Consider the following 25,495-nt stretch of genomic DNA (forward strand, 5'->3'; position numbering starts at 1 on the left):
CACTATTAACATACCAATCCTCTCATCTCCTCTCCCATCTCTCCTCCATCCCCAAAACAATCAAGTCCGGTTAGCCACTTCAAAAGCTGATTGATATAAAAAGATACCTGCTAAAATGTGTACTGTATTCTAATAAGGTTCTCAAATATTGGTTTTAGTTCATTCTGATAATTGTTTAAAGAACAATCCTTCTAAATGGAAAGGCAATGAGTGGGGCAACAAATTGAAGTGTTGGTTGTTATTCTGCTTTTTAGTCAGTCAGGAGTTTTCTAATTATGAGGAAAGTATTTTGCTTACCATTACAACCTTAAAGTAGACATCTGACATTTAGATAACTACCAATCTCTACTCACTTGCTATAATCTTTGTAGGGACCTCAGCATTTCCAAAAGGCAATTTATCCCACCTGTTTTGTTCTGCTATGAAAGGAGTGTAGATATCTAACTTTCAATGCCCAAAATAAGCTGAAATTAATTTCATCTTATCACATATTGAGAGATACCCAAAATGGCTCTCATCAGATCTTTGCTTTCTGCGAGGTTTACTATACAAGATTATTGCCTGTTCACAAGGACCCTAAATATCCCTTAAAGGCTTTGATTTTTCACTTCTGCTGATCAAAGTATCTTTAGTAGCTTCTTTTCATGTACTGACAATCAAAAGAGTTGCAAAACACACTCTGTAACCTCCATTTTATTTCCTGAGACCCCAGTAAATACAACCACCCAGGCATGCATAATTTTTGGCATATATATAGCATATAAGAGAGGATTTCTTAAAATAATTGTTTGTTCCTAATGATAATGTGAATGTTTTGATGAAAAGTTCATTGAAATGAAAAACAATCACTGAATTCTTTGCATATTTTATTTTTCTTTTTGATTTCCAACTCACACACATCTGGCATATTTTACATCTTTGCAATAAAACATGGTTACAATAGCTTAAGGAATTTATATATCCAAAATATTTCACCATGATCTCAAGATGAAATGAACTTGTCTTCCAGATGTTCAATAGTCCCCCAATTCTAAGCTACAAACTCAAGATATTGCTTACAGACGGGTGATGAATAACTTAATCATTACGTTGATCCCCATGATTTCAGAATCTTATAAATACAAACAACAATGAAGAAGGAAATTCAGTGCTAAACTTACTAATACAAGGTGGATAACAAATAAGTAATCACATCAATAAATAATGATATGTTTCTGGTGCAAAGTGCCAATACAAAGAATCCATTATCTTTTTAAATAAATGACTGCAAGTGAGTGTAAATTCTGAGAAAATTACATTCCTGTTACATGCCTCATAGCCCTACCGACACAATATGTACATCTATGACAATACAGTCACCAAATATACAAAGAAGAAACATGAATTAAAGTGTATATACCCCTGGGTGTGTAATTTGATCAGTACAATGTGCAGAAAATTATTCCAATAGTTATCATTACAGTATTGTAAAACATGAAGTGCCTTAGTCTGAGTGGCTTCAGGTAAGATTTTCAGAAGAACCAAAAAGAATAACCTCAGTCACCTTTACAATGAAGCTAAGGCTGTCAAATAAACCAAGCTGCTCAGAGGAAAAATAAGTGAAAAAAACACTGGGGGCTCTCTTGCCCATGATTTATATGCCAAATGTTAATAATCCAGAAGTATAGCACTTTGTCTGTATTGGGAGTCATTAAGCATTACAAAGCATTAAACTGAACTTCCCTCTTTGCTCCCTTTCTGTCTAGCCTTTGAATTTAAAAGGGAAGAATTTAATTTCTATTGTATAAAGTATAAATATGGCAAATGATGGCTTTTTATCCAAATGCTTCATGAGCAGAACTCCACTTAAGAGGGGTAAAGTTTAGATTCAAAAAGTGAAAAACATGTTGGTGGAAATGTCAAAATTACTGTTTGCGCCCAAATTCAACCCTTTAACACAAGCTGTACCCTTAGGCAGATCTCCAGTTTGATTTGTGTGAATGCACCTGTTCCTTCAAGACATCAGGTTTAAAGTACATGCAAGTTGTAACTCCACAATAAAATTAAGAAACAGTTTTGTTCTTTATACAAGGTTTTACTTTTACAAAAGTATCCCTTTAAAGTTAAGATGTGCATCTGATGTACAAAGTATCAAACGTATTTTTTTTATCTCAGCTTGAAAAGAGGCTGGAGATGGGATGCATGTTAGGTTCAAAGCCTAAACATTGAAATAACTGGACACAAGGTTCCCCAGAATTTTCAAAAGTCTTTTGTGGCGCATCCTACTACCTTTTCTCAATAAACAAAGATATATGAAATAATTACCAAAACATTTCCTAATTCATATAATTTACATGATACAAGCTTGCTTTTCAGCAGCTGGTGTTCAGTTGTGAAAAAACACACAAAGTAAAATGGTTGCTGACTACAATGTACAGCTATTGCTGGGTGTAATGGAATGTACAACGGAGGTCAATGCAGACGTGGTTTTCCACCAGAGACTACACCTTTCATTGCAGCACTTGTGCTCTCAGCTCTACCTGGGCTTTCAGTTCTTCATTCCACTTCAATATCTGTTCTGATGTTCATAATGCCACCGATTAAAATCTATATTAAAAGCTACAATGCTGCCAGAAGCCATGCCAGTAATCAGAGTTCTGAAAAAGATAGGAAAGATGGTCCTGTTAATCCTCTTTTACCTTTTCAAGCAATGGGTTACCATAAACGGTAAAAAATCTAAAAGAACAAGGCACTTTTTGCAACACTGTCTGAAGATTAAGCTCATGGGGGGGGGCGGGGGGGGATTCAGTTTGTGATGGGATTCAGTTTGTGATGGAGACATTACATTTAGGTGCTGACATATGAGCCAAATTTCCATGTTCCCATATAGTCAAGGGCGATCTAGAAGTCCATTCAGTTGCCTTCACATAGGTAAAAGCATCATGCTCTCGCATATCTTGCCTAGCCTCCAGCTGCTTCTCCAGAAGGGTGTGGGTCTTCACTAGGTCCTTTGTCATATGTGCTACCCCAGGTATGTATCTCAGACCTCTGAGTCATCTCAAACAGTACTCACTGGCTATGTGTAGGCAACTGAATTAGGCCCTAACCAGTACCCTCAGTGCAGTCTAAGACCAACTCTCTACAGGTCACTGGGCATGTACTTTAGGGTGATTGTCCTCTAGACTCCACAGTCTGTAGCAAGTAAATTATTACAGGGGCTTCTTCCTGTAGCTCACATGAAGTTGTCTATGTCAAAACACCTTCCTTCGGGTGTTTTAGAACCCAGCTGCCTAATTTTGGGCACCTTGTGCCACTGGAAGTGCCCCAGTTTGGCTGACATGCCTATGCTGACTGGCAGCTGGGACACAGGACCTCTGCACTTGGGGCTGCAGTTGGGATCTGCTGGATATCCTTGGGCCTCCCAGACAGAATGGGATGCCTCTGCAAAGACAACTGAACTGCTCCCTTAATCACAAGCTGATCACACCTTGGTACTCCTAAAAAGCTTCATGTTGAAATGTAGCCCCATATTTGTGTTGTTCTGGTGGTAATAGTTGACGTGATTTTCCAGTTATCACATATCCTCTACTTCTGGTAGCTGAGTTTTAAAATTGGATTTAATCACCACTTCTATCAAACCATACATAAGCCATTCTCTGCTTAATTATGTGACTAAAGCTGAGCAGGTACTTAAAGCACTTTGCACAGTTGGGGCTTCCCAGACTGGTATTACAATAAGGGATAGAGAAAACAGGCAAGCTGAAATTTTTTGCAGTGTAAATAAATCTCTTCAAACAGAGCACAGTATTGTATGCATAAATTGGCAAAACCCCAGAAGCGAATAGGTCTCTTCTAGTAAGTTAGTTTCAATTAGACTAAGTTTGAGATGAAAAACTTGTTTCAAGTCATCTACTCATACATGAGTAAATTAGGTACGTATTTTGTTTATAGGCGGTTTTGTTGCTTTACAAAATGGGTATATAGCATAGCAATGCTGAAAAGTGTAAGAAAAATAAACTGAAATTAATGCTGTATGATTGTTCTAATATCCTATGAATTCTTTGCATGTCATGAGTTTGTATATTAATAAGAAATACAAGACTGATCCATGATGTAAACAGCAAATCCACTCATAACCCTGTATAAATGCACATATAGGCTTACATTATAATCACATTACAATGGAAGACTGAGGGACCAGTTTCATATATCTTCTACATTTACACTGTGCATTTTAGTGCCACAGCAATGACTACAAAAATCTAGGCTTGTACACTGCATCTCCATTGCTCAAGGTCAAAGAAAAGGACCACACTCATTCCTTGTGGATAGATCCACTGATAATATTACACATTATAGTCTAGATGCAACCCCAAGAAGTTCTACACAGCTGAAAATCAGAAATGTACCACAAACTTTTGTAATTGGTTTTAAGACATTGGTTAGTATGCACTAATGCACGCCAATCCAGTCTGACTATTCCTATGTTCTTAAGTTAATGCAATTTTACTCATATTTTGCTAACTGAGTCTCTGGCTTACTGACTTCAATGACATAAGATCTCGCCTTAATGTTAAGTAATAGCGCTATGAGGGTCAAGGATCAGAAAAAATGCTGAGTCGGATAAATCAGCAAGATAACAACTGGGGTAATGGTTCTGTACCATATCCTGTTAATGACTGCGTATCATAAATTCATACCTTAAAGTTCATTGATATATATACTTTGTGTAATTCTACCACTTGCATACAAATATTAATGACAAACTCACCTCTGATCATGAGACAGATCCATAGCTCTTATGCCAGCATCACAGCCAGGGTAAATATAGAGCTGCTTGAAGTCACAGGCCTGCCATACTTCCACTACACCATTGTCTCCCCCTGTCACCAGGTTCTGCCCATCGCTGCTCAGGAGGATGGCCTTCAGGAGAAAAAGACAAAAACCCAAGCACACAGTTAGCTTTTATGGAAATGGGTTAATACTACAAAAATTTAATCAACTTGTAAGCATTTCTTTAGCTCTGCCCACTTTAAATTTGAAGAAAAAGGCTCCCACTCCTATTTCTCCCCAATCAGAAAATAAACCAACAAATTTTGAACTTCCAGATTTTAAATAAAACAATTTTGTGCTTTTAAACATGATATATAACCAAAAAGCTCTTTAACTGAATCTTCCAAGACTTGAGTTCAGCGCATAACATTTCAATGTTTGTCTTACAATACTTGGTGCCATCACTAACACCTAAAGCAGAGCAGCAATCTGCATTCCTAATGCTGCTTCAAGTGATAGTGACAGAGCAGAGCCCTGAAGGCACGAATTCATGTCTTGGCTAATAAATGAAGAATGGACTCTTTTCAGAGCATTTTGTTTTAAAGACACATTTCCCACTAAAATTTAATTCCAAACAAAAATTCCAGGAATCGTGTGGGATCATAAACAATTTGTTCTTATTTATTCTGGAAAAGCTCAAGTGCATTTTTGCATTTGGAGATGGAGACGAGAGGATCTGTGTTTGAATATGACTTAACCAGGAGGCGGCAATTTTACATATGTGATTTCCTTTAAACTACATGGCAAATATATTCAATTTATTTTAATAAATCAGGGTGAGACACAACAAATGTTTGTTTGCATTTAGATTTACCCTGGTTGAATCATTGATCTCCATCTGAGCTAAGAGTTTGCCATTAATGCTGAAATTGCTGAACCGTCCTCGTTCATAGTAGATGATGCAGTGACCTTCACTAGATACTGAAATTAAGCGAGGATACAAGCAGTTTTCTGTTCCTTCCAGGGCTCTCAGCAAATCTCCAGTAATTGTGTGTACCAGACAAGGACCTTCTGTACATGAAAACATAATATATCATACATTTGCTGCTTATACAAAACATATATGCTGTGTACAAAAGCAATGCATAATACACATTTATATCACATTAGTCCTGCATAGATACAAGAAGATGCAATGTCTGCTTAAAGAATTTAAAATATGCAACAGAAAAGGAAATGCAAGCATATTAAGAAAATAGATACAACATGCATAAAAGTGGAAGTTTATTATTTACTTAAACTGGTAGGAGTTGTCATCGATCTGTTTTCTAAAATATTCTTTCCTCCTTCCAAGCATTCATAAGCCTCAGCCTTACTGCCTTCCTCCAACAGCATGAACTCTCTTTAGCCTGCCTGTTCACATTAAACAGATGGGGCCCTATCAGTGACTAGTAGGAGCAACTCCCAGAGGGCATATAATCGTATCACTGCATATTTCTCCTATAGACAATGGCAGTTCCTGTAGGTCCTTTCCCCCAATGAATATGTTATATGCAGAGATTTCAGTCCCAAATTGTTTTAGCAATGGGAGTCAACCGACAGTCAACAGAGTTACTAAGCTATCTGGACTATAAGAGCTTTTAGGAGTCCACACTATATCTGCATTTACTTCAGAGAGATTTTAATACAAGATTTTAATGTCTTTTTATTAATACTGATGAAAGAAAAAACCAAGTATGAAATCTACAATGTACATTTTAAGACACAAAACTAGGCTATTTCCATTTCCAGACCTATGAGAAAAGCTCTTGTGAAAGTGAGATCTGTATTCCTACGAAGAAAAAAGTCTCTTCTGTGATAAATGTAATGAGTCACGGTAAATACTAAATTTTTTCTTTTATGAATCATAGGATACTCCTGGACAGCACAGTAATCTCTTCCTTATACAACTGGCTCATGACCCTGAAAGTAAATTCATACTGGCAGACTCAGCCACCTCATGTTAAGTCCTTCTAACTTCTCTGAAATTCACACAGCAGCTGGGTTTGCCCAGGTAGAATGAATCACAGCATCAGTGCATTCGTCTGTGGGCCCTCTGGTACAGGTTTTTATCTGTATTTGCATAAAGACTTATGCAGAGAGACCTCAAGCCTGACTGGGACCACGGGATACGACTTCAATGGAATTATTTCCTCAAATACTTGAGTTTCAGCTCTGGAAATACTGAAGTGCCAGAATGTTATAAGAAATGATTCTTCCACCTTTAGAATAATTACCGTGTTAGATTTTTCAAAAGAAAAGTGTAATGCCTTCATAGCCAAGTGGTCATGGACATGAAAAGGCACAAAGAAAATCTGATGTAGGATGTTACTGTAAAGACATAGAGGCCAACCACTCTTTTTTGTGTTTGTTGGATAAGAACGTGCAAACATCAACCTGACGCACAGGATTTTTCTCAGAGGAGTCCTGCATGTGGTGTCTCCCTGCCTCAGCAGATTCTCGAGTGCTGCATGTGTTATCACAGTGCCACAGCCAGCTCCGGAGGGACAGCGTCCCCACGAGGGAGCACAGGCAGTGCTCAGGCAGGATGGCAGAGCAACACAGCACTGCCATGAAATGCAATCTAAGAAGCTGGAAAGGGAGTGGAAAGGTCAGAAACTGAAGAAGAAGCTTTAAAACAGGCATCTGCTGGAAACCAGCAATAAAAAAGGGATTTTCTGTCTGCATTTATATATGGACTAGAGTTTGAAGAGAAAGAATATGAGAAGAGTAACTCAGGGGACAGACTGAGCCTCCAGTTCTCTTGATCAATTACAAACATATTCTGGATTTCATGTAAAAGTCTTTCATCCTCCAGCAGCCTTTACCTCTAAAAATATGTAAGTTACCAGAGCATTATATACTTAGTGAAGCAGAAGATAACTGAGTACAGATTCCAGCTATTTTAATAAGAGGAAATTTGCAAAAAACATAGTTGGAAAGGGCACACTATTATGTCAGTAAGAGTGTATAAAGCTGCCTTAAAAGGTAAGAAATAGCAGTGCTGCAAGAAAAAACTTTAGGTTCAGCATCACTGTAGATTTTTTTCATAAATGTCTTGACTTTGCCTACAACTGTTATGTACTATGTCATTATGAGAGTTAATGACCCATTAGGATTTCCTGGTAAAAATGCCTTTACTCAAAAGTTTCACACTCAGTTTTGAAAATAAATGTTGAGCTCCGAGGCAGTATAAAAGACCATAACCCAGGAGCTCAGCTGTGAGCAAAAGAGGGCAGAACAAGCATCACATCCTTCTTACCCTCAGAAGAAGCAAACTTTTAAAAAATGAATACAAGAATATCCATGGGGATGAATAAAACAGACATCACTGTAGACAGAGAAAGCAAGTAGCTGGATGTGGATGTAGGAGTGGATTAGAAATGAGATAGGAAGATATATAAGGAAGAAGAACCTTAAGGAAGGACAAGGGTAATGTAAAGAAAGGAAATAAGAGAGGAGAAGAGATAATGTAGCACAAAAGAAAGTAAGAGAGAAAGGGGAGGAGGGGGAGGTAAATAGGAAAGGAAAAGGGAAAAAGATATGCAGTTTGCCAAATTAAGAAAATAAGCTGAATGAGAGAAGGCAGTGGGGGAAGAAGAGTGGACATGGAATTAAGGGGAAAAGGAGAAGGTGGGCAGAACAAGTGAAATGGACCAAATGCAGGAGATACAAAGTAAAGAAAGATGAAGCAAACAGTCATTGAGGTGGGTGCTTTATTTACATCGATTACCAGTTACACAGGAGACTGCTGCAGGTTTGGAAAGCTACTTTGAACATTTGTGTTAGCAATTGTTGGATACTTGGATTCCATAGATAAGTAACAGGGAGAAAGAGTGAACAGATGGCTCTGTTTAATAGAAGAGAGGTAACAACAAACCTGCAAACTCCTCATTATTTGGAGTCCACTACAAAAAAAATAAAACTACTGGATGAAATGCTGTCCACAGATCCAAACCCAAGCAAACTGACCCTGCTTGCCTTGTTGAGGACACTGACGTCAGTTCTACAAACTGCCATTCAGTAAGATCAGGGTGGAGAACTTGGAGCTGGGCCTCCCTTAAATACAGGTCTCTATCAACAGGTTTCTTCAAAATTGTGTTATTGTATAAATATTTATCAAATTCTCTTCCAGAGCTGGGGGGAATAGTAGCACAGGCTAGCAGTTAGAAGGAATGATCAACTTAATTTGTGTCTAAACCTTGTAAGTCCAGATAGTAAGTAATAGCGTTTAGAGTAAGCTGCTGCAGATACCCCCAGAATTATAACACCTTAGTAGAGGAGACTTTAGATAATTAAAGTATATGTGGCTTGAGGGAAGACTGAGAAGTACAACTAAAAAAGGCTCTAAAAATGTTAAGAGTTAAATCATAAAACCATTTCTGACCTTTAGCACCACTGATAACGAGTCCCAGCTCTGCACAGACTGACACGCAGACAACTTCATGGTCATGACCAGTTAGAACAGCACGAGGAGCTGGATAATCACCTGTTAAAAAAACACACAAGAAGAAAAACAAAAAAAGGAAACAACAGAGGAATGCCAAACCACACCTGTTTCATCAACAAAGGAACTTTGCTGTAATTTGCCTTAAACGAGGAAGCATCAAAGAGAGGTGCAGTGTGCTTAAATATCTCATACTTAGGTTTCTGAGTAAAATACATTCAGATATCATAAAGTTTCATAAGCACAGCATCTCAATGCATTAATTCATACATTAACAAAAAGCAAACTTTTTTGGTTTAGAAATTATGGACCACATGCTGTTTACAATACACAAATGATAACTACATCACTGGTTTATGACCTAAAAATACTGAAAATGTGTATTTCAGATAAAGAACACAAAGCGTGGTGGTATTAAAAGCACTGTAATGTAAAAGTCTGCTATTGAACATACATGTCTCGACTTCTGCTAGGATGCTAAAGAATAGCATGAGTTGAGGATGTTCCTATATTAATGATCTTAATTTGTTTCATGAAACTGGGGATAGAAGAGAGAAGGAACAGCACTGTACTAGAAAGATATTAATGTTGCACAGACATTATTGATTCAGAAACACATTGAATGCTTATAGATTAAAATTATACCTAAAAATGGTTATGGATATACATAATTTTATATATATCACTATGGATACCTGTGCCTTTTTCAACACATTTAATTTATTAAAGAGTAGGATAGACTACTCCCTAAATATTTATCTTTTACATTCAGGAGATAAATGTATTTTATTTTGGGTTCAAACAAGTGGGTATTTGTGGAGTGTTTATGAGACAAATAGCAACTTTTCTGTGGTTTCTAAGAATAACAGATGCTGACATCTTAACAGTGAAACTCTTATATGCAGTAAGGAATTGCTCAGTATTTGATACTGCTTTGCCAGGCAGAGACTAACTTGCTAAAAGTTAGCAATTTGCTTGATAACACATATTTAATCTGGTTATATTTACTTTGCAGAAATGAAATATAGAAAATTGGGATATTCCAAAGGACTGGAGTTCTGCCAGTGTACTTCAAATATTAAAAGGGATAAAAGAAATGATCTAGGGAACTGCAGATGAATTACTGTAACATTAATCTTATGCAGAATAACAAAATGGTTAATCCACAGTTCTGTCAACAAAGAATCGGAAGAAAAAAATCTCATTAATGCCAGTCACCATGCTGTACTGGAATGGTAGTCTTGTCAAGTGAGCTTCTTATCTGTTTTTGACAGGATGACAGGTATAGTTGATAAAGATGGCTATGTTAAAATGGCCTCCATGTATTTTTTTCAAGATATTTGTCTTAGTAATACAATGTTTTTATTTAAACCTGGTTTATATGGAACTGACTATGGACAACACAGAAGCTGGTTCAATGACAGAGCTTAAAATTTTTTGTCCATAGAAAGGTATCTACTATGCTAGGACATTGGAAATTAGGGTGTCCAGTAAGGAGCTGGGAATTGATTCTTGATCGAATACTAACCAATAATGGTGTCTACAGGATAATATAAAAATCTTTGCTGGTAAGATATGCATGTACATAGAACTGGTACAAAGATAATGGAGAAAGTCATTATTATAACATTCTCTGCACTGCCTAGTTAAATAAAAAGGTAGTAAAATGTGTTTTGTTTATTTTATTTATTCTGAATGAAGCCAGGTGGAAGGTTGATGCTCCTGGACAAGCACAAGCTCTGCTCACTGGAGAGGAGATTCTGTTCTGGAAGGCAGTGAGACAGAGAAGGATTTATGGAGCGAGAAAGGAAAAGTCCCTCAGCATTAACTTTCAATGCAATACTCTAGAATAGGAAATAGGAATCAAGACCTATCTTGCCACTGTAGACCAGAAAGATTAAAGTCTTGTACCCACATTTACAGAAATAAGCTTAAAGGAGGGCCACAACTGATACAGAGAATAAGAGGAGGCTGCACAGTGTTTGAAGTGTTTTCTCTCTTCACTGCACAGGCAGCAAAGCAGTGACTTGACCACCATAGCTGGGAGTCACAGTCATAAAAGATGTCCAATAGCCCAGAAATTTATCTTGCAGCTAATGGCACAGCAAGGTCCAATGGGTGAATGACTGCACACTTTTCAACTCTGCAATAAAATGTAGTTTCCTAACTGGAAGAACAGTTAAACACTAAAACAGATTAAAAAGGGAACTACCTGAGCAATATCGCATGAATTTCTGAAAGATATGCTTTAGGAATGGAGGCTTGAATAGACTTTTGTGTGTCAATGAATTTAGTCTTTTTTATTGCAGACACTCACATCATATAAACCTGTTCATAAATTAATGAAATGGCTATCTGGGTATGTGACTTGGAACAATGTTCCAGACCTTTGTTATTCTCAAGGAGAAATAATGTGATTTTCAGTCTGAATTTATTCCTGTCTACCTTGTATCTCTTTGTTCTTGTGTTAGCACTGTCCTTTAGCTTCAGGTCTTTTCCCTCTCTTGTGTTTTCCCCACTGATGTACTTACAGAATAAATCAGCCCTCTCGGTCTTTCCTCTTGACTCTGTTAAACAAACCAAACTCTTACAAACTCCTTTGCAGTGACAGGCTTGCCGTTTTTTAGTCATTGTAGAAACACATTTCTGTGTCTGTCTAACTCCAAGTTCTTTCTTAAATTTCAGTAGCCAGAACTGTATGTAACAATACTTGAAAATTTAGCATGAATCTACAGTATTTCTTGTCAAACCCTAATGTCTCCTGTCATCAAAATTTTAATAATAATTCCACATATTATACTATCTTTCTGAACCAGCTGAGAACCATGGATTTACAGACTTCAGTTTTGGACCCAATAGTACAGGGAGTCAATCTACCTGGTTTTATCATTGCATTGTACAGACACATTAACAATTTCCTATCTCTAATGAAAACAGCTACCCCAATAAATCCTGTTTTCCCAATCTTTAACTTAGCCTGAAAGAAAAGAATCTTTCTGGCCTGGAAACTGAAGATGTGAAATGAAAACTGGGCTTTACTGCTAGGAAAGGATGGATGTTGGAAGAAACAGAGAAAGATGATTTGTGTATCTCATCAAATACTAGCTGTATTTTGAGATTTAGATTTTTATCATTTCCTCATCAGTGTTGCTGCTGAGAACCCGATCTCCTTTTGAGGTTTTCTCTTCTCCAAGTGCATAGCAGAAAAGTGAAAAAAAAATGCTATTCAACTAAATTCAGAATTTCCCACTTTTTTTTTTTCTTTTTTTTTTTTTTTTTTTCCTGTTTGTCGCCCTGGAAGAGAGAGGAATTATGCTCAATGTTCATCCTGCCTTAAGCTCTGATTACAGAGGTGTATACAGTCATGTCATCAGACTGCAAGGGTGAATGACTGAAATTATTAGATAGTTAGAAATTTTTTAATGGAAAAGAAATAATGTAATTTTCAAAAGGAGTTTCCTCAGTGTTTCGTAGGAAAACACTATAATATCATGAAACTGTAAAATGTCAGAATATGAAAAAGGAGCATATTTCATTGACTTCATTTATAAAGGAAAATGCTTATAAGAAACAACTGCCCTGAAACATAGATCTTTGAGTCCTGCTTTTCAATAAATACAAATTAATAACAGAATATCATTATTTGGAGTAACAGTCCGACAGTAATTGAAAATAGGATTTTTCCCCTTAGGGCTCAAACAAAAAAAATTATTCAGTGATACTTTCTACAGGAAAAGCTGTGGCATGGGGAAGAGAACCTCAATCATATTACATTTTATTGCTAAGGACAGAATTTGTGAACTCCAGGAATCATTCAAAATCTAGCAAAATATTCTGTCACTGTCACATCACTACTGATAGATGCAGCCAGAGGTCAAAGGCTGAATCTCTGAGGGAATTGCAGGTGAAAAAAATCCTACCTATGAACTGAGATACCATCACTGTAAACTCCATGTAATTTCCCCAAAGGAGCACCTTTGAACCAATTTACTAGAGGGCAGAAGGAAAAAAAATAATAATCTGCTGTATTTCCAAACAAATAAGTTTTTCTACAAAGCCTAAAATAAAATACATCTTCCCTTCTCTCTGAAAAATATAATGCTTAATACTATTGTAATGTTCTTCTGGAACAAATGATGTTCTCACATTGTAAGGAAAAAAAAGAAGAAAATAAAGAGAACAGACAGGATTACTATTTCTCTCACATTGTTCTTTTCCAGGAATTATGTAGAGATTGCTATGGGGACACATCTAGGAGTCTTCTGTATAAAGAAACATGAGGCAAATCTCAGCTTCCATTTCATCTTTGACTTTGATGGATGCAAGTACAAGGCTATAGCTGAATTATTTGTTGAAAATAGTTTACTTTACTATTTACTTTACTATTAGCACTTTTGAGGGGATACTCATCAGAAAAAAATATCATAGTGGCTTTCATAGAAGTGAAATGCAATAACCTTGAATTTTTCCTGCCAGAAAAAAATATCTTGGAGTTTGATGAAAAGATAAGGTTATGACCAATAAATAAGAATATTTCAAAATAGGACATAGCCATTAACAATGTCCACAACATGAGGGAGCAACGGTTGTAAAAGAAAGATTGCCTACAGAAATATATCCATATATTAAAAATATTCTCACCTCCAGCAGAACTGGTTTATTTGCTGAGGAATGTGAGCAGCCTTGTACATATCTACAAACAATTCACCTAGATGAGTAGACTTTCAGGTACCTTGTACCTATCCAGACCCCAAAAGGAAAATTACAGTGGAGGAAAGGAGAGTAAGGATTTGCTGCTTCTCTTCCTATTTCTTCCACTAAATTGCTTTGGGAACTTTGGCAAGCTACTGAACCACCCTGCACTGTACAGTTACAAGCAACAAAGCATAGGCACAGACATCTGTTGATAAAATGCTAGATGTAACTGCATTAGTTCAGGTGTATTATTGGCTCATTTACCTTTCTGTATCAGCCTTAGGAGAGAGATGTCTTTGGCTACGAGAGTAGAGATGGTGCCAGTAAAAATTATACACTAGTTTTCAAAGAGCTTCTACTCTGGCAGAACAGTGCTAAGATACTGTATTTTAAAAATTAATACCTAAATTGCACAAACATACAAGTACCATAATAACTCTTTAAACAAGCAAAGCAGATTGCATGTGTGCCAACGTGCTTCCGCAGGACCTTCACACGGCTGTTCAGTCCACTTTGTACAGATCACACTGGTGGCTATTTCTAAACTGCTGCCTTTTCAAGGTTAAACTAGGGCATTTTATAGGGTATTAAAATGTAGAGGGATATAAAAGAATAAGTGAATATTCTGAGTTCAGAATATAACTACTCTTTCAAGACATAAACTCGTAAAAACTGTGATGTTCACAATTTGAAATTGTTTCAAAATTATGTTATGTAAAAGGAATACATAAAGGTATACTTCATGACAGACCTTAAAAAAAGTGCAGGTTAACCTGACAAAGATTCTTCACAGTAGCGCTTACCCTCCCTTTCAGGCATATACAGAATATACTCACTGGGATAGGATGAATTGTTAGCACCTCTGAGGATTATGTTATAATGTTAAACAAACCCAGTTTAGGGCTGATAGACACAATATTTTCCAATGGTCAGGACAGTTCCTGTTAGAAAAAGCAGGGTTAACTCTCACACCTCGTGTGACCATCCTCTTGGAAGCTACAATAGGTAATAAGAAATGTCAAGTCCCAAGATCAATGAAATTTCAGGCTCTAGGGACAAAACAGGAATAGCATTGATCCTTTTAAAGAACACCAGTCAGAGGGTGAATGTAATATATTGCACAGAGAGGCTCAAGAGGATAAGCGGCCAAGTCCAACATACTTACCTGACAAAAAATTCAATCAGCTTTTAGCACAAGCTGCCTACTCTTCCTTTCTTTCATGCAGGAGTCTGGTTCCAATTAAAGTGTGCAAATTAATTTTTATCACTTCCAAATTAGTTTCTGAATTTGTGTCTGTTTCAGATGAAAGCATCTGTCCCTCACTTTTCTGCAATTCTATCATCCACTTTGGTATCTGTTCAAAGACTCAGAGATAATTCTCATTTTCGAAGTCACTTGTTTGAAAGAGACATTCAATAAAGCAATCATAAAATATAAAACAACTATAACGATACATGTTGAACTCCAGGGCATATCATGTACTCTCTTTGCTCCTTTTTGTGATGACTAATACAGTTGCTATGTGAGAAGAAATTTGTATACAAATTAGCGCTCAGTTAAAACAAATCTCAATATATCATAAGAGAAAAAAAATCAAAACACAGATTGTCAAACTCCATCTCAATAATTTTTCTATTCAGTCTCTTAGAACTGTAAAGATTTACATTTGCCAGATCACTTCAAAGAATTAAAATAAGCAAACTATGTCTTTTGCATGTGCCGTGTCTTCCTAAAAGAAAACAGATTCCTTTCACTGTTCTCTCAACTGCAGCTGATTTATATAACGTGGTCATCAACTTAATAAGGTGCAGATTCAGATTACCTATTTCAGATGGGCAATTTTGGCTTAGAAACTAGGTATCTGACCCTGGCAAGATGACTAAGCTTCATTCAGTTCAGTGTTTTTCTCAAAGGTGGTACTTACCTAAGCAAGGATAAAGAAATAAGGGGAGGCTCAAACGTACATAAAAACCTGCATTCAACTGCCCCTTCAGCCTAAATGAATTAATGCCACATCTCACACTTTCCAGGAGCATCCCCAGGCACCAGCCTCTAGTCTAGGCTGGATAAAGACAATTTCTATCACTGCTATCAGAGCTTAGCCATTGCATAGCCACGAAACCAATTTTTGTTGGACCAGGGAAAGTATGAGTAGGGAGAAGATTTGCCCTACATACTGCTGTTGAAGGTACGCAGTTTTGGTTCCTGGTTTCTTGATTTATCTCTATTTCTATCCAATCATCATGTCACAGAAGATGCATAAACAAGAGCAGAGAAAAGAATTTTGCTTTCCACCAAAGCTGGAGGTTCACACAGGGCCCCTCCCACATTAATTTATAGCCTGATAGTCAGCATATGCTTGTGTATATGGGAATGCAGGTTTGAATTGCCTCAGTCTCTGGAGGCCAAGAACTTAGTCTCCCACTTCCTGGACAAACATTCTAGCCAGAAAGATTTTTTACAAGCTATTTTTAAAGCTACTCCTTGGAAAACATTGTATTTAAAATCTGGTAAAAATTCATTCTTTTCACAGCAATTGTGAGAAGTGTCAAGACACTGTGACAAGTGCAAACTGAACCAGAAACTCCTTTTTGATACTTATTGTAGAATAAAAGTGATAACTTAATAAACACATTGATTGGAAAAATTATTTTAAAGTTATAAAATGAAGATCATCATGCTCTCATAGGCTAGTTTTCAAGACACTTGAAAGACTAATCCAAGACACAGTTTTTCTCCATTCTCCTCTTTAAACCAAAGCTGGTTCTGTATTTCCTACAGACACAGCTGAGGTCACCCTCTGAGCACACGCTTACACACGTATTTCAGCAAAAGGCTCTACACAGGTCTGACAAGTTATGTTATTGACATCCATGTTGTTTAGTAAAGATTTTATCGAACTCATGAATTCTAGAAATTTTAGCAGAATCGGTAAGGAGTTTGTTCTGACAATCTTTTGCCCCAGAGTATTTCACAATAAATGATTGTGATTGCTATGTTTTCTAATGAAATTGTATCTACATTTTTCTATACAGATGTTAAATTACATAAACTGTTTAGGACTGGGGGCTTGCTTTTTAGCCCCCTTAACATTTTCTGAAATAGCTGAAGTTCCTTTTGGTAACTGGATGCATCAAAGTTGAAATTGATAATTAACTGTCTTTCAGCTTAAAAGATCATTATAAAGTCAAACATCTAACCCAGATAATTACTATATCTGACATTTTTCTTTGAATTCTTCACCTTCTTACAGTCTGTGGTATAAAATATCTTATCTGTGTCTCCAGATGACAGCTTTTAAAAAACTAATCCCCCTTTTTTCCACTGCAAATATCATCTACATCTTTCTGGAAATTCATTCTAAAGATGTTAACTGATTGGATTTGACCTACAGTGAACATCTCACTTTCATTTTTCCTACAAGCTAAATCTTAATCTTCTACCAGTAAGTATAGAAGAAGATTAGATTAGGAAATATTTCTTTACTACTTTGGTGGCTTTAACTATGTAAAACTTTAAACATATTTTCATAAGGATTGTTGAGAATGCTTCACTCCTGAAAATTAGTATACAGGGAATAAGTCGTACAACAACTACCATGTGTGTTCATGGTAGGGAACAGAATCTAGTAGTCATTACTTCAGCAGAAAGATTTAGTAATTGTAGAAGTTTTGAAAGGCAGAATCATAAAATCATAGAATACCAGCTTGGAAGGGACCTCAAGGATCATCTGGTCCAGCCTTTCTAGGCAAAAGCAAGATCTAGACAAGATGGCCCAGCACCCTGTCCAGCTGAATCTTAAAAGTGTCCAGTGTTGGGCAATCCACTACTTCCCTGGGGAGATTATTCCAGTGGCTGATTGTTCTCATTGTGAAAAATTTTCCTCTTGTCCCCAATCAGAATCTCCCCAGGAGTAACTTGTACCCATTACCCCTCATCTTTTCCACCTTTTAAAAGTGGAGTCTCCATCTTCTTTGTAGCCACACTTTTAATACTGGATCATGTTGATAAGGTCTCCCCTAAGCCTTCTCCAGGCCGAACAAACCCAATTCTCTCAGCCTTTCCTCATATGACAGAATTCCCAGTCCCTTGCTCATCTTTGTGGCCCTTCTCTGGATTCTCTCCACACCTGTCCACAGCTTTTTTGTATAGTGGGGACCAAAACTGAACACAGTATTCCAGGTGTGGCCTGATAGGCTCTGAGCAGAGTGGGATAATGACTTCTTTACCTCTGCTGGTGATGCCCTTCATGCAACCCAGCATTCTGTTGGCTTTCTTTGCGACTGCATCACACTGTTCACTCATATTGAGCTTGTTGTCCACCAGGAACCCCAGGTCCCTTTTCACAGAGCTGCTACCCAGCTGGGTAGAACCCAGCCTGTGCTGCACTCCTGGATTATGTTTTTCCAGGTGCAGGACCTTACACTTGTCCTTGTTGAAATTCATAAGGTTCTTCTTAGCCCACTCTACCAGCTTATCCAGGTTTTCCTGCAGGGTGGCTCTCCCTTTTGAAGTGTCCACTTTCCCTATGTTCTTCAGGCATGTGATCTACCCTTACTGATATATGTTCATGAAAATTCAAGTATATGTTCATGAAAAGTCAAAGTATCTGTCAATAAGGATATGTTTACAACATGTGAAGATCTGGTATCCATGGTAACTTTAATCCACTGAGTAGAGATAGCAATAATAGTGATGACATCACTCTTCTTCAACATGAGTCTTCAACATGTCTTCCACATGAGTAGTAAGAAATCTGATCAATGTATTTTGAAGCTACCAGAGTGGACTTGGGTATTTAATCTTCCTGAGTTCTGCTACCTGTGCCTGTGAGATATTTGCCTGGACATGACTATCTGCAGCACAGTCTCCCATTAATCTGACTAAAAGGCCTTTTCTTCAGCAAAACAGCACCTTATCCATATAGAGTTAGAGACAGAGAGCGAATAATACAAAATTCTTTTTTCATTGATTTCGTCAGCCAGCTGATATCCTTTCTTTTCATAAAATGAAAGATCTCCAAGGCAGACACTTCCAAAGTTTCACAGCTAAGATATAAAACCTGAGATTCCAAAAAGTACCACTTTCTTGCATTCAGATATGTTCATGATGTCAAAAAGGTATCAGAACTAAAATAAGTCTATCTGCAAAAGAATTGGAGCAGTTTGTATCAGCCAGTAGGGAGATGCTAATGGCAAGGCTGTCCAAGACATAATCAAATGAAGTAAAGGAAAAGTCTTACACTTTTTCTTCAATGAAAGGAGCAAGCTCTTTTTTTTTTTTTTTTTTTTTTCCTGACTCTTAACATAGAAATTCCTAAAACTTGGTATGAATGACACAGGCATTCAAGGAAGCAAAATGGTGTCAAGCTAAACAGAGTGTCCTGACATGAAATTCCTTTTCTGACTGAATTCCTCCCTACCTGAGAATTAAGAGCTAAGAAATCCCTGTAATATACATAAAAAATAGAGAAATTTGTTATGGAACACTTTTTTTTTTTTCTTCTCTCCATTCTCTGTTATAAAAACTAAAGAAAGTCAGGTGAGAAAGTGAGGTTTTTATCTGTCTCCGCTTTGTTCATAGACAAATGGAAGAAAATTAAAGCACAATAAAAAATCAGCTGCTGCAAAATTAACAAAATTTTTACTTTGTAACAAATAAAACACTTTTATACCAGGCATTCAGTTGAAGAAATTATTTCACTTAGATGTCTGTAACTGACAGGTCTACAACTGCCTCCAGTCAGTACTTGAACCAGAAATCAAAATTGATAGTGATGGATTCTTCCATGTTTATCTAAAGAGGCAATATCCTTGTGCTTAAAATAATCATCAGAATTCAGAAACTGTTTTGAATGAAATGGATTTAGTGTTGTACAAAACAGCTATCGTACATGGATAAAAGTTGCTCTTGTCTTTAGCTGTGGTCACATTTCTGGCTTGGGTGAAGGGATCCTGTAAATTAGTAGTGTACTTTAAGTGCCTTCTTACATAAATTAATATTACTATTTTTGTGTCCCCTTCACTCTGCAAAGCACTGATAGTTAGTCCCCAGCAAATGAAATGTAAACTCCTCCTGACATTTTATCTTTTTCTATTTTTATTCAGTCACATTGCTTCTCCAAAGGTTTGCTTCCTATAGAAAGACCTTTCTCAAAGAGACTTATTTAATTCCATGGCATGTGAGACATTCCTTTTTTGAAAAGGCAAGCAGCTGATATAGCATGCTGTAGCACAAAAGGAGTAAGCTAAAATGCCAAAAAGTATTTCTGGGGAAAGGAAAGTCAAAATATAGTGATATACGTCCTGTCACTTAAAGGCCATAACCATCTAGTTTATGATGACATGATGCTGTAAGTGATAAAGGTGATTATGAATTTAAGAATTACTCCCATACTATTAACTGTTACCATGCATGGACTGTTTAAACTTTTTTTTGGCTAGTATTTAATGAATTGCTTAGCATGTGGTGCTCTTCTTATACCAACTTTCAACCTGTAAGTTAAGTAATCGATATATTTGGTAATACCTTCTGAAGCTGATAGAAGGAATGCTAAAAATCAATAGGTGTGACAGAGGACCTCTCAGGAAGGTGTTTTTTACAGGATACTTACTGCTATTTGGATTGTCACCTATAATATGATGTCGGCCACTCCAGTACCAAAGCAGCAATGTAGCGTCACGAGACCCAGACACAATGTAGCAATCACCACCAATATAGGACTCTGATCTGGCAAGGCAAGTCACGACATCCCAGTGGCCAAACACAATCTGAGTTAATTTTCCTGGTGGGAGTGCAAAGTGATACAAATTCAGGTTTTTTAAGTACTTGCAGCATTTAGAAATCACTAACTAAATCATCAACAAATATTCAGTTCAAATGTAATTTTTGCCTCGTGTCCCTTAATTAGAGTTCACTACATGCTACAACAAGATTAAAATATCACAAAGATAAAACTTTTTTTTTCTCTTTTTATGTTCCTACTGAGGGCTGTGCTCTGTGTCAATCCATAGCCTAACCCTTATCTCTGAAAATCCAAGTCAGTGCTGCAGTCACTGAATATTAAGTGGAGTTGCTGCTCCATCAGTATTTAAGCTATGCTGTTAGAACACTATTTGTGAATTTAATGAATGATATGCATAAGACAGCATATGAACTTTTCCATAATGGTGTTACATGATTATATTAAAAATGTATATTTGTGCCATGTTAATGTCAAACTAAGGTTTACTATGATTATCACCTCATTCTTTCTATTATTGCAATCAGTTTTTTGCAATACACTGATGTCCTGGTTTCAACCATGACAACTGAATGATATTAGGCTAAGCAATCAGACAAAGAAACAAAATATTAGTTCCCCGTAGCAGGGTATGCAACCTACTTCCTTATTACATTAAATAAATAGAGATGGAAACAATACAGCCATGAAAATATTGTAACAAAAATTTTGATTGATCCTTTTGATATGATCGATTCCCTGAATACAACCATAGTATTCAAAAGTTACCGCTAACAAAATTGTATGTCCTTCTCTTTCCTTTTAAATCCTTTATCTTCAAAAAAAAAAAAAAAAAAAAAGCATCTTAAAGCTATTATGCCTAAACAATAATGAAGAATTTTATAAACTGCCCTTTATAATTTATTGAATGGTAAGCACAGGCATTAGATATGGTAGTATTAAGACTTTGTGACCTAAGAAGAAAAAGATAGTTGTATTTAGGGTCACCTGTTTCTGTAGAATAAACTCGAAAGCTCTTGTCCCAGAAACCACAGATAAGAATGTAGCGATTATCTGCTGTGACCACAAAGCAATGTGCATTGATCTGGATGCTCTGATCCACAAGGTCTGTGATCTGCCGTTTGTTCACACCAGAGTTATTGGCTGTAACGAAATGCAAAACACATTTTACAAGTAAGCCATTCCAACACCTTCCTGTCATCCACTTACAGGAGAAAATGAATACGTTTAACTTTCAATGAACTGTGAATTTGTTGTTGAGTAAGCATTTTGAATATGAACATTTAGAGCTGTCTATATGGGTGTCAGAAATATAAAATTATTGCGAGATTTCTGGTTTCCCTTTGAATAAGACAAAAGATTTTACAGGGGATGAGAATTTCTTCTGAACTGCCTGATGCACTGTGTAATATGTGGTAATATTTTAAGTGCTCTGCTGAAGTACTCTCCAAAACCAAACTGAACTAGGGGAAAGTGATGGAAGTCCATTTAAAATACCAAGTCAACGCTAACAAGACTGCAGAAAGTAAATTCCTGCTGGTTGGTATCTCTTCTACAGAAAATATCCCAGCTCGTATTGTGTGACCTTGACATACCCCATACCTGCAGATGCTTAACTGGATCAAAAATATAAGGATTGAACCAATAAAGCTATTCAAATCTAATGTGATTTTTCAACACTGTCTTATCACCTACTCCTCAAGCAAGGAGCCAGGCCATGGGCAGTAATGTTAGAACTGGCAACGCCACCTGGAAATTCCCCCAGAGAGAGGGAAAAGGAATGGTTCATGAAGAATCCCGCCACCCTGACTGTCAAACAGAGCTGTTAGGAAGGACTGGGAGTAACCAGCTAATGTGCTCTTTACTTCCTGTGACACAACAGACAGGATTCGACAATACAATAAAGGTGTGTTCCCTCTCACCTAATATTAACTTTCTAAAAGTTCAGTATATAATCTAAGTTAATTATCTACACTCTCTCTGTACTCACTGGAGAGAGAGACTTTTCACATGGCAAGTCATCTCATGCTGTAATAGCTATCCAAGTGCTAGACAACTCCAGAGGATGGTTTCTCTTTCTACAGTAGCAATGGAGGGAATCTTGACAACTAACTTCAGCTAACTGAAGTTAGGTGAGATAAAACTCACTCTGAGAGGCAGATTTCTCCCAATGTAGGAACACGACTTAATGCAGACAATATTCTGAAATTTCTTTTGTCACTATTTTTGGTTATCCTACTTAAATTGCTCACCACTGCATGAAATAAGAGACTCAACCAAAAAGACCCCTTATTTTAAATTTGCTTGTAAAAGCTAATACCATGTTTATATACATTCCAAGAACACATATTTAAATTACCAGACCCTCTATGTCCATTCACTGGAAGATAATCAATAATAAATTACTCAGATTTCCAGAACAGGTGGACTCAATAGTTGTGCCCTAGCTTTTGAGAGAAAATTGAAAAGAAAACCATTGACATTATATGAGCAAATGAAGCATACAGAATGAGGAAACTAACTCTCCTGAGGTGCTTGTATATAAATCTTTCAACTGTGAATATTGACACAGGAGAAAAAGGAACTTTTCATCTGGAGATGTTTAAAAATGCTTTTTTTTTCTCATCAATGCTACAAAATTGTCTCTAAGAACCTTCCCTATCCCCAATTTTTCTCAAAAATATGCCTATGGCAAAATGTAAACAAACCACAAAGCAAATAGTTGCAATTAAAGAGAAATAAGGGCTGTTAGTAATACAAGTCCTGCAATCTAACGGTTTTGGCAGATGCTACTTCTCAAAATACTCAATTCTCAAATATTTTTGGATTTAAAAAATACAATTATGTATCAATTTAAAACCCAGTCTTTACTAATTTAGTAATGCCGTCTTGAACAATCCAAACCATAAAATGAATGAAAGGAAATGAATCTGCATCTGCACTGAGATACACACTACTGGCTGTAAGAAATGAAAATATGTGAACTCTACCAGACCCTCACATTTTATTTTACTAATGTGACCTGATAAAAGAACAGAATTATAGATATGGACTGACAATGTAAGTGACTTAATTGGTTGTTTCTTAAATACCAATTGCTGGTGATGTTAATAACAAATAGCACTCATGTAATTCATTCAGCATCAATAGCTAATGCTTTTAGTTCTCCAGGACTGACAAGAATAAATATTTTCCTATCTCCTGTGTTAAATGAAGCATAATATACAAATATAGCTTAATCAATAATTCTTGAAAATGCTGTTTTCAAATATATTGCAACATTTTCATTTTGACATACCAATCAATGGATCCATTTCGATTGGAAGATGATGGGCTTGATCCAAAGAATATCCTGGGGCTCCTCGAAGGCCTATGCATGAAAGGAAGAATAAAGCACATGACAACCTTGTTGTCTACATTTCTTATATGATTTTTCTAGGTTCTAAACCACATTATCGCATTATTACATATGAAAAAAAGTAACTTCTTACTAGTTCTATGAGTCTTTTAAGATTTCTTCTGTGCTACACAAATATGCATTTGTTAATTCAGTTATATAATAGTAACTACAAATGCATGAGCACTAATTTCATCATGATTTATGCAGCCACAAACATTCACTAAATAACTCCTTTAAAATAGCGTAACAGAGAAAGTTTTCTACGTTTTATCACTGGGGGAGATCTTATAATAGCACAGAAAAGAAAAATAATTGGATTAAACATTGTTATGAGTTTCTTACATATGGAAACCTGTAAGTGACAGAAACTTGGACCTTTTTACGGATTTATCTAGAATTTTTAGCTGGGAAATTGTGGGCTACAGTAAATTTGTCACAATTATTCCTATTACTTCTATCTTGAGCAGTCCTTAAGCTGTTCAAATGTGTATCAGGGGATGCATATTTAGTGTTACCTGCTGTCATGCATGTATAGCATTGTTTTGGCTCTTCTGAGCACCTTCCCTAGCATATAAATCACAATGGTCACTACTAAAACCAGAATTTTTGTCAGGAACTGCCATGTTGCACAAGAATATCCTCCATAAGAGGACATTCTGGAGAATAAACTCAACTTTCTACTACTGCAACTATTGCATTTTCTACTTCTGCAATAGACAACCAGAAAAGGTAAAAGAAAACAGAGTCTACAGCTGGCCCTGTTAGCTTCTGAAAAACATTGCTTTGAGAACTTTTCCTTCCCTCCTTTCTCTCCTTTCAAAACCGAACCTGTTTGGGACAGATCTTTACTGATATTAACTTCATTTGCTTCTACTGTGAGATGACTATGTAAACGCCTTCTACTGGTAGAAACCCTAAAGCTTTACATACACCTCACAACAGTAAAAGTGGTCTGTACACATTTCTGCAGATGAATGCATCCTTTATACTAGAGTTGTGATTTTTAAAAATAGTATTATGGTAATAGCAGGAAATTGCAAAATAAAAGACATTGCCAGGCAGGATGTAAAATCATTAGAATGAGTTTTGATTCTCCAAACAGTTTTGTTTTCCCGTCTCTTCCTGTTATAATATATTCAGAAAGTATTCCTCTCTTTGAAATCTACACCAGAGGTTTTCAAATGGTGTGAAGTTTATTTCATGCTTGGTTCATGATGTGAATTCTGCATGTTTGCAACGTTATATGTTTTACAAGAGTATATATGAAAAACTAAAACCTAACAGTCACATGCATTGTAAAGGTCAACATGACTTTTACTAAACTAGATGACTTCAAATAACAGTTAAGGAAACCCTTGAAATCCAGGAAACTAAAACATTAGTGACCTTGACTCCGTCACAGTAAAGTATGGATAGGAA

At 36.5% G+C, this 25,495-nt stretch overlaps 1 protein-coding gene across 11 annotated transcripts in view; it reads right to left on the bottom strand.

The window, feature by feature from the left end:
* Positions 1-849: 849 nt before the first annotated feature.
* Positions 850-25,495, bottom strand: part of NBEA (neurobeachin) — a 514,689-nt gene continuing 490,043 nt past the window's right edge. For all 11 annotated transcript variants that reach the window (XM_074815844.1, XM_074815841.1, XM_074815846.1 and 8 more), the window contains 7 exons: positions 23,975-24,046; positions 21,664-21,819; positions 20,548-20,718; positions 9,179-9,280; positions 5,627-5,823; positions 4,751-4,902; positions 850-2,636 (listed from right to left, as the gene is read on the bottom strand). In XM_074815844.1, the coding sequence (XP_074671945.1) occupies positions 2,546-2,636; positions 4,751-4,902; positions 5,627-5,823; positions 9,179-9,280; positions 20,548-20,718; positions 21,664-21,819; positions 23,975-24,046 (941 nt within the window). In that variant the 3' untranslated portion in view covers positions 850-2,545. The remainder of the gene's footprint in view (positions 2,637-4,750; positions 4,903-5,626; positions 5,824-9,178; positions 9,281-20,547; positions 20,719-21,663; positions 21,820-23,974; positions 24,047-25,495) is intronic.

Source organism: Strix aluco, chromosome 2 (assembly GCF_031877795.1).
Source record: "Strix aluco isolate bStrAlu1 chromosome 2, bStrAlu1.hap1, whole genome shotgun sequence".
Classification (NCBI taxonomy): Eukaryota; Metazoa; Chordata; class Aves; order Strigiformes; family Strigidae; genus Strix; species Strix aluco.